This window comes from Quercus robur, chromosome 10 (assembly GCF_932294415.1).
Source record: "Quercus robur chromosome 10, dhQueRobu3.1, whole genome shotgun sequence".
Classification (NCBI taxonomy): domain Eukaryota; kingdom Viridiplantae; phylum Streptophyta; class Magnoliopsida; order Fagales; family Fagaceae; genus Quercus; species Quercus robur.
In genome coordinates, this window is record NC_065543.1 from 49,200,423 (window position 1) to 49,210,648 (window position 10,226).

Here is a 10,226-nt window from a genome sequence, read left to right on the forward strand (position 1 = left end):
CGGGTCAGTCGGGTCGGGTTGGCCAGTATTTTTAAAACAAGTTTTTTTTTTTTTTTAATTACAAAAATAAATCAATGACAACCTATTTAGAGAGAATGAATAAAATCAATTAAGCAAGTGAATTGCACTTAATGCCACTTGTTAATATCTTTCAAATTCTGATAGTTTTAAGCATGACAAAAATTATTTATAGTCATAAATTTATGATGGAAAAAATCTTCAATGTTAATAGTTCACTGTCAAAATGCATATAATTAAAAGTTTACATCTTCAGAAAGTGATAGATCTTAAAACAAACAAAACAAGTAAGTAAGCAAAGTAACAAGTTGTCGGTCTTCTTAAGTGCACATGTTCCTGTTGTATTTAAAATAATAGTAAAGGTAGATTATTTAAAAAGATAAACTAAACAAAAAAAGATTTAAAAATAAATATAACATATTAAGTAAAGAAGAATAAGTAAATATTTTATAAGAATTACACCTCAATCTCAATCTACTCAATGTTAATAGTAGATCAGCACTGCAAATATTCATACTTGCAAATTGTAATTCAAGTTGGCCAATTTCGTCAGCATCTTCATTTACAATACAATATTTTAATATAATTTAATGTACCATGAAAGCAAATCAATAAAAAATTAAAATTGTATAACTATAACTATAAAAAATTAAATTACTTTCAAATTCATATAACCAACTTTTAGTATACAACATAACTTTTATATTCTCAAGTAAAAGACTACCCAACTTTTTAGTATACAACATAACTTTTACATTCTCAAGTAAATAATTTTAGTACACACTACACAACGTAGAGGAAATGAACTGAACTGAGAAGGGGAACCAAATAAAATAAAATAAAAGGGGACAGACAGAGATAGAGATGTAATGAATTGAACTGAGGAAGCTTGGACTTTGGGGTGGTTTGGTCACGTTTCAACTTTCAGCCTTCAGGTTTGTCATTCATTTGTGCATTGTGTTACGTGCCTTTGGCTTTTGTCCCTTTGGACAATGGACTACAGCTAGGCCTATTATACTATCGAATGAGATTTTTTTTTTTTTTTTTTTTAATGGTTGTTTTGAGTTGTGAGTCTGTCTCTCTTGACACTTGACAGCAATGATATATTGATTATTAATTTTGATATTTTGTGCTTTATTTTTTAGTGAATTTTTTTTAACAGGTCGGGTTACGGGTTATTTAGATCAGGTCGGGTTACGCGTCGACCCGTTTTTGTTTCGGGTCAAAAAAATCGGGTTCAAATCAGGTATTTTTGGGTCGGGTCAAAAAATTCTGACCCATATTGCCATGTCTAATTCCAATCAAAATGATCATTTTTTTTTTAATAATCAGTCAAACTGATCATTTGGTTTACGTACAATCTGATATAGTAATTAATTAAGAACAAAGTTTCTTCCAAACTAATTTGGAAAGAAACTCTATAAACTTCTCATATATTTCTATATTAAGGTGCAGTTTGGATAGCACGTCCACGTTCACGTTTTCAACTTTGCGCGTTTTCAGATTTTTTTTTTTTTTTCAAAGTCGGTTTTGTTGACTTTTCAACTGTGAACAATGCACTTGTGCACTGTTCACGGACCCACAAACTCCACTTTTTATCAACTTTTTCATTAAAAATGGATCCCACAGCACTATTCACACATTTAAAAATTATTTTGCAACAGTATTTTCAGTTTTCAGTTTCAGCAAAATAAGTTCTATCCAAACAGATCCTAAGTATGAATTTTGAAAATCTAACAGTTAAATTGCATATTCTTATTATATTCTTCATGCATATAAAATTTCAAAAAAATCAAAAATCAATTGCTATCTCATCAAACAAATGTTAAAGTTTCAAATTTTTGTGATCTAAAATTGTATATAAAAAATAAGCTTATTCATCAGATAGTAAATAATATTCAATGTGAAATAAGTTTTATATGTATGTTAAGAATATAAGGAACATGAAATTCAATTATTAGATTTTTAAAATTCAAACAAAAAAAAATGAGATATATGAGAAGTTTGAAGAGTTTCTCTCCAAACTAATTTGAAGAGAAACTTTGTTCATTAATTAATGTAATTAATAGGTTTCGATCATCTCATAAGTTGAATTTTGAATTCTCTTTCTAAGTTGTGAATTCTCTTTCTAAGTTGTGATATGTCGATTGATAAGACTAGTAGTATATGTAACACTACTACAAAGTGTAACAAATTAAGATTGAAATCAGGTGAAATAGCAATGAATGATAGAGATTAAAAGTGGGAAAATCCAACCCACAATCTCAATCATGGAATAAAATTAGTAGAAATTAATTAATAGAGTTAAAATTAAAAATAAAGTGTGATAAATGAATTTTGTGAGAAAAGAGATGAATAATTGTACGGTGCAGTTGCATACCATCTCAATCCAACAAATTAAACTCAATAGTTTTACAAGTAACAATGAAAGATTAAGATGAGAGAGAATAAAAGAGATAATGCGGGTGAGAGAGAGAGAGAGAGAGAGAGAGTAAAAAAAAAAAACTGGTGAATTTGTTAAATCTTTTAGATTTAGCGTAAGCGGTAGTGAAGGAGCTTCACGTATAGTGTTTTGCTCAATAATAAAACCCAGTTTAAATAAATGCGTAAACTTCGAATTTTGAGACCATGCAATTAGAGGAAAAAAAAATAAACCATCATTTCAAAGAGTGGTTAACATTCGAGTAATTTGCCTGGTATTACATTTGGAATCTTGTTAGCTGGATCGCGACTACATACATGAAAAGATGGAAAGATCAAATTGAAAAAGAAAAAATAAAATGGTCAACAGGCAGGAAAAGAGCCGATGTGCCCTTTGACAAGTGAACTTTTCTCCAGTGTGTATATACAACTAACAATTCTTCTGCATCCTTCAGTGGAGTAGAGATATTTAGACGCCATTTGTGAAGCAGAAGCCCCTGTAATGGCATTCAGATATAGAACATTTCACTATACTAGTCAGCTGGATCATCATCTCCTCAGATGATCCCTAGAAAAGAAGGGATGTCTAAGGGCTTCCCGAGCTTTCAACCTATCTAGCGGATCATATCTAAGCAATCCCTGCAATAGATGAATGAGATCCCCAGCTGAATGATCAACATGCTCCATTATCAGGTTCTGCAAGAATCAGAGATATATATTAGCTTAATTAGTTTCCGACAAGACAAAGTGAAATCTGTTAACAAGATAAACACAAACAATGAACTTTATGGAGAGTATTCTCCATCAATACCAACCTGAAGACGAGGGAGCTTAGTTACAGCTTTAATACTCTCTCTTGAGGTAGCACCATCCGGCCAATCCAATCTACCTCTCCTGACATACTTCTCCGCATGTCGGCTAAAAAGACCAACAGCAAATCAGAACATTAACCTTTGAATATACTTCCGAAAACAATAATCACTATGTTGCTAATCACACCATCACTTACTCTACTCTCTTCAACATGTGCTGGGGCAATGGGCCAAGCACCCTCTCCATCATTGCCAGGTGCTCCAAATTCTCATGAGTTTGAAACAATGCCTCACCCTATGTCATACATCAAATGGAATCAAAAACCAAATTTTAATCTTTCACAACCATATTGACATTACTACAAAAGATTAGCAAATATACCGTGCATAATTCCACCAAGATGCAGCCAACACTCCATACATCACAGGGATAACTCCATCCGAGTCCTGTAAAATTATTGGAAGAATTCAACTCATCTGCCATGACACGGAATTAACAAAAACAAAATTAGGGGGGAAGAACCATACCTAGAATCACCTCAGGTGCACGGTAATGTCGTGTGGATACAATATAGGTCTGCTCTTGACGTTCATAAGTTGTACTACCAAAATCAATCACCTTGATGGCACTTGACTTTGGCACTCTTTTAAAGTATGAACCATCCTTTGGTGATCGAGAAGAATTCTGCATGTAGCACGACATTTACAGAGTTTAACCAAGGAGCATATCAATACACAACAAACAATAGAGCACAGTATCCAAAAAGAGCATGCCACAATGCATACAACAAATACTGAAAGGCATATTCTGGCAAAGCAGCATAAGCCTTATCCTACACCTGGTGCAAAAAGTCTTTGAAAGAGACCAAAATGAGAACAGATAGTACCTTATAGTCCTTGTAATCAGGAACTTTAACATAATCTGATGATACTAAAAGGATATTCTCTGGCTTCAAGTCAGTATGAATCAAACGCAACTCATGCATAACTGCAAAAGCAATTGACAGGAATATCATCAGAGAACAGAGCCAGAAGATAAATAAAATACAAGCCAATTCATCGAAATGACGATAAACATAAAGGATGTTACTGCCACCTTTTAACATATTTTAATGAATGAAAACAGTATAAACATAGAGATGATTATCTATATTACAGAGTTTAATCAAATATTAATCGATAAATCTCAACATTTAGCCATAGCACATGCCAGAAAAAACATATGAAAGACGGATAAAAAAAAACTAGCTTAGGTAATTACTACACACATGCAACACATTCCAACAGTTGTCTGCCAATCTCACGGACAAGATCAATGGGAAATGAGCGATAATTGTTTTTCCGTAGAAAATCGTATAAACTTGGTCCAAGCTTCTCAAACACCTGTTAAAATCATTTGAATTCACCCAAAAGTCTTAACCCCCAAATTATTTGCTGAATTGGGGAAATTAATCCATCACAAAATTAATCAAATACTTACAATACAGATATGGTTACGATAGTCAAACCAGTTCCGTATTTGAACACAACTGCAAGGAATAAACGATTTTAACAATTGCCACAGGGCTTAGGAAAGTAACTAAAGAGTGCCATTAAGGGTAGTAAGCTATAACACTGTAAAATTTGTAAAACAAGAATCAAATTACTCACCGGTTGCCACCTTTATCATGTTTACCAAGTTGTTGCAGCATTTCAATTTCTATCATAGCTGCTTCACGATACTTCTTGATTCCACGGACTATTTTGATGGCAACCATTTCTTTCCTTTCTCTATCCCAGCACTCCAAAACCTGACCAAAGGTACCTTCACCCATTTTGCTGTGGATTTTATCTGCAAGCATCAATACACACATAATAAATCAGAAACAAGATAAGTGCTTAAGTTAATTTGGGATCACCAACACAAACCCACAACCATTGGATTACTCTTATCCTGCATACTAGGTTTAAATCTAGAACAATGATTTACTTCAGAACAAAAGTCAAAAGCACTAACTGTGTGAAATCAAATAGTTTTATGAAATTTAAGACTTTCACTGGGAAAAAAAAAATCGATTAGTAGTTTTAATGGCAAAATTCAAACAGATAACAAACATAAAAGTTTTTGATGATGGTAAAGTGAAATTACAGCGAGAAGTTAAATTTTCTCCAAGCTCAAACATGTAATGCCCATCTTTGTCATCATCTCGCCTTGGGGGAGAACCATTTCGAGCCACTCCCTTTTCATAAAGAGAAGAATTAGTGGTAAGGTCTGAGGGTGCTCTTGAAGGTGCAAAGCTTGTCAGACTCCCAACCTCTTGTCCACAAAACATTCCTACCTGAGCCTACACACAGCCATCCATTCATGTACCACTCAAAAGATTAATTTAAAATTCCGGCCCCCTTCACTATACCTAATACCCACATACACCTTTCCATGATGGTAAGAGTCCCACAGATCAAAATCACACCAAAAATTATATCATTTAATAGATGAGACCCACCAACTCAAATTAATAAAGCAACCACACACACACACATAAAAAATACCCATCTCATGCATAATTATGAGCAAATAAAAAAGAAATCAATTTAGCTCAATTAATTCTAAATCAGAAAATTTCAACACAATTTTCCCCAATAATTGTGAATCAAGACAAGGTAATTGTTTCTCCAACAAAATAACAGCAGTTAGAGACTCCAACTTAAAAAATTCAATATACCTTTGAATAAAAAAATCACCTTTCTTGACAAATAAATTAAGCAGATCTCAAAGCAATAATATCCAACACCCAATCCTCAAGGATGTAAATATCAGATCAAATTTTAAATATATCTAACCCAAAAACCAAATTAAAAAAAAAAAAAAAAAAAAAAACCCACATACATACATACACACATAGATCCACAGCTAGATTGATTATTTCATTTATTTTTTTCCCAAATAGATCAAATTTATACACAACAACAAATCAAAAAAAATAAGATCTTAAATTTAAATAAATAAACCACACATAATGAATTCAAGAATTTCCCAACTAAACAGAAATTATATACAGCAATAAAAATCCAATTAAACCTAATTTATACAAAAAAATAAAAATAAAAATCTGAACTTTCGAAAAAAGAAGATACAAAGATCGAAAGTAATACACAGATCTAACAGATCTAAGAAAAATAAAGCAAAATCTGTAATAAAACAGAGCTAATCAGAACAAAAATCAAATCAGATCTAGATCTAGATCTAGCAAAACTAAAAAAGCTTCGATCTTTACGAAAACGAAGCGGATCTGAGAATTCAAAGGTGGAGAAAAAAGCGAAAAAAGATTATACCCTTGAAGGCTGAGGAAGAACATCCCAACCCAAACGCGCCCTCTTGGTGGGTCGCCGATCCATGTGCGTGTGGGGAAACTCTGTCACGCGCTCCATCTCCATGACTATCAGATTTTCTTTCTTTCTTTCTTGGCTTTTTTTTTTTTTTTTTTTTTTTTTTTTTGCGAGAAACAAACAGAGAGTCAAAAGGGTTTTGTTTGTTGTGTATTGTGAAGAACAAAGCGAAGACCTAACCCTAATTTTTAACCTCTCAAAGAGGAAGCGTTAGTCGGTTGAGATGAGATCTGGCCGTCCACGTGTCTGTCTTTCTACCCGTGGATTCGTATTTGTCTAAAACTATTATTGATTAGGTTTTGTTGGGTTGGGTGGGGTTTAGGTGTGGTTAGGGTTGGATCAGATTTAACCATGGTTGAGTTAGTTTTTTCTTGAGAGAATAAAGAATTAAAATAAAAAATAAAAAGTTTTAAGGGTCTGGTTAATGTATGCTCTTAGGGCAGGCACACATTAATCATTCATTTTTTAAAATATTTTATGGGAAATTAAAAAATAAAAAACAATCAAAAAAATTTGATATCTTTTTTATTTTTTTATAAAACGTTTTTTAAAATAGTTTACTAATATATGCCCTAAGGAAGTACATTAATAAAGCCCTTTAAATTGCACTAAGCCCCACAAAAGTTTTTATTTTTACGTTAAAACAAGTTTTAAAAAAATCCCAAACTTCTTATTTTACTCTTTGCTTAAACTATCATCCTCGTCCGGTCCATGCTATGCTTTTTTTTTTTTTTTTTTTTTTTTTTTGGACTGTCCACACCATACTATTGTAATAGGAAATTGGAGATTTTTTTAAAAAAACTACTTTTTTGAGATTTTTCTTCTAAGTCGATGAGTGTCTTATTTCAAATTAGGCATTTGTTTTGAAAAGAACAAAAAAAAAAAAAAACTTTATTTTTTTATATTTTTTTTTCTCAACTTAAATAAATTTTAAAAAAAATAAACTAAGTTTTTTTTTTTGTCACATATTTAATATAAAAATTACTAGAAATTGTATTATTTGTTTCATATTTATCAATATATACTATCAAAAATTACTTATATGTTTAAGGAATGTTATAAGTTAGGTTTTTTGCTTATTTTGTGTACTGCTTGTTGATTTTACATTACTTTTTGTCTCAATTTTATTTTAAATAATTTTAATTTTAATTTTTTGCCTTTTATCTCATATAATATAAATAAACTGTTGAAAAATAAACAATTTATGACAAATACTAAAGAGGAGGTAAGTATAATAAGTTAAGAACAAAATTTAGTTACAAAACTGGTTGTAACCTAGCCTAAGGTAACAACCTTACTCAATAAAATAAACATTACTATATATTTTAAAAATTTAACCGTTAAATTACATATTCTTTACACTTTTAATACACATGTTAAATTTTATATTAATTAGATATTATTTACTATATGATTTATAAGCTTATATTTTATGCATAATTTTAAACTACAAAAACTTGCTATTTAAACAATTTTTGATGACATATCTATTTATCTTTAATTTTCTAAAAGCTTTGCAAGCATAAATAATATAAGAAGATGATGATTTAATCTAATAGTAGATTTGTTAAAATTCACTTCAAATAAAAAGATATTGAGTAAAATTGTATCCTTAGACTACAACCAATTTTGTAATTAAATTTTAACCATCATTTTTTTTTTAAGAGAGAGAGAGTTTCAACTTTCAACCTATGATGTCATTTATCATTAAACTAAAACACCAATTAATTTTTAGTGTAGGCAATAATTGAACTCAAAATCTCTTATTTAACTATTAGAAAATTCTACCATAAGTTAATAACATCAAATACCAAAACACCAATTAATTTTTGATGTAGGCGATGATTAAACTCAAGATCTATTATTTAACTATTAAAAATTTTTACCATAAGTTAATAACATCAAATCTTAAGGTAAATCATGCAATTTATGCTATTAAAAAAAATGAAAAGCAAATCAAAGAAAGAAAAAGGAAAAAGAAAAGGATGGGCCCATGAGTGAAATCAACACGGAATTGGTGGAATCCAGATAAAGCTAGGCAAAGAGCACACGCTATTAACTATGGGCCAAATGGCACATTATTTTAAAGGACGCGTGTGAATATAATTTACTACTTTGTAGATATTCTCTGTCCATATTCTTTTTATCATTTTGGGTTTGGGCCCGGTTTGATTTAGAAGCCCTTTTCAAGTGAGTTGTGTTTGTTGGGTTCTTATTAATTTTATTTTTTCTATTACTATGTCAATATTTGTTTGTTGGGTTAGTCCAAAAGCTCATTCAACAAATGAATAATGGGCCAAATTTTCACAAAGGGGACAAGTGTGAACCTATTTTTTTTTTCTCTAATTTGTTTTTTTAATTTTAATTTCAGTCTTGAATATGTCAAGGATCTTTTATCTCAAATTCTAAACTTACACCTTCTAGTGTTTCTAATAGAGAAGATTTGAGTTCAATTTTTTTTTTTCAACTATCAATTTCTTGTTTTTAATTTGAATGACATGCTAAGAGTTTTTATAAGAAAGTTATATGTTCGTGTACAAATTTGTTTATTTTTTAGAATTAGCCTTATAATATTTCTGGTCATATTAGTAGTTCTAAATGTGCAATTTTTGTGAGAAAAAAGTATAAACCTCAAATTGAAAGAAGTGAAAAGTATGACATTAAACCAAAAAAAAAAAAAGCCTTATCGCATGCATGAAGCGCGTGTGATGAGGCTAGTCTATAGTCACATCTTTAAAAATATTAGGAATTAACACAAATTTGAAATTATTATAATTTTTTGACACTTTTATTCTCGAATGCCATTTTACTTTCTATTTTTCAATAATAAATAAATAAAGTATTTTAGTACCAAATCTAGTTGAATAAACCAAAATAATGCAAAATTGTGTACACTCCCACTTTGGATATTAACATGTTCATAGATAAGGATAAGAGAAGAGATAAACTATTGAGCATATCATAATTTTTTGAAATGCCAAAATTTCTAAACTATTGAAACTCAAATTCAACAAATTAAAAAAGGGTTTAAGTGAAAGTCCAATGATAATGGTATCCGTATTTTTTATTGTGACTGATTGAAATCCCATCTCCTCCACCTCACTATATAAAGATTTAAAAAAAATTAAAAGTCATCAAATTAAACCATCTAAACGTGTATTAAATTTTTCTCAAAAATCTTCTAAAAAAAATCTAAACAATAAGAAAAACATCTTCATACCATATCAACCACATAACAAAATTACATGATATCTTCAATTCATGGTAGCAATAAATCATATCTTGTTCCTACAAAAACACAAATGAACTTTCTCTCAATTGGCCATTAAAATTGCACAAAATTCCTTCATAAAAGCTTGTACCGTCTTCCAATTTGTTACAGTACCATCTTGAGTCTTCACCAATAGAGGCATCATGGTTTGGGTTATTTTGATCATTAACCTTTTGGAACTTCAAACCCATTACCACCGGCCATTCACCGAAGTGAATTGAAACTCAACAGACAACAGCAGTTCGGTGAGTTTTAATTGAAACTTAGCGGCAATGATGTTTCTGCAACAAAGAATCTATTAGCTAACAAATTAGAGATAATGTACATGTTATATATAT

The 10,226-nt window shown here is 30.5% G+C and overlaps 1 protein-coding gene across 5 annotated transcripts; it reads right to left on the bottom strand.

Moving 5' to 3' along the window:
• Positions 1 to 2,617: 2,617 nt before the first annotated feature.
• LOC126703580 (serine/threonine-protein kinase AFC2) lies at positions 2,618 to 6,772 on the bottom strand. Of its 5 annotated transcripts, XM_050402540.1 has the most exons (11): positions 6,564 to 6,772; positions 5,380 to 5,575; positions 4,902 to 5,082; positions 4,732 to 4,780; positions 4,520 to 4,634; positions 4,139 to 4,239; positions 3,780 to 3,936; positions 3,634 to 3,698; positions 3,449 to 3,546; positions 3,255 to 3,357; positions 2,618 to 3,135 (listed from the first exon to the last, which is right to left on the bottom strand). In XM_050402540.1, exons 1-11 carry the CDS (start codon positions 6,663 to 6,665, stop codon positions 2,989 to 2,991), a joined length of 1,314 nt encoding a protein of 437 aa, XP_050258497.1. In that variant the 5' UTR covers positions 6,666 to 6,772; the 3' UTR covers positions 2,618 to 2,988. The 5 variants fall into 5 exon arrangements, with proteins under 5 accessions (XP_050258497.1, XP_050258498.1, XP_050258500.1 ...); XM_050402541.1 differs by lacking the exon at positions 5,380 to 5,575 and having other exon boundaries at positions 6,564 to 6,769; XM_050402543.1 differs by lacking the exons at positions 4,520 to 4,634; positions 4,732 to 4,780; positions 5,380 to 5,575 and having other exon boundaries at positions 6,564 to 6,766.
• Between the last annotated feature and the right edge of the window lie 3,454 nt (positions 6,773 to 10,226).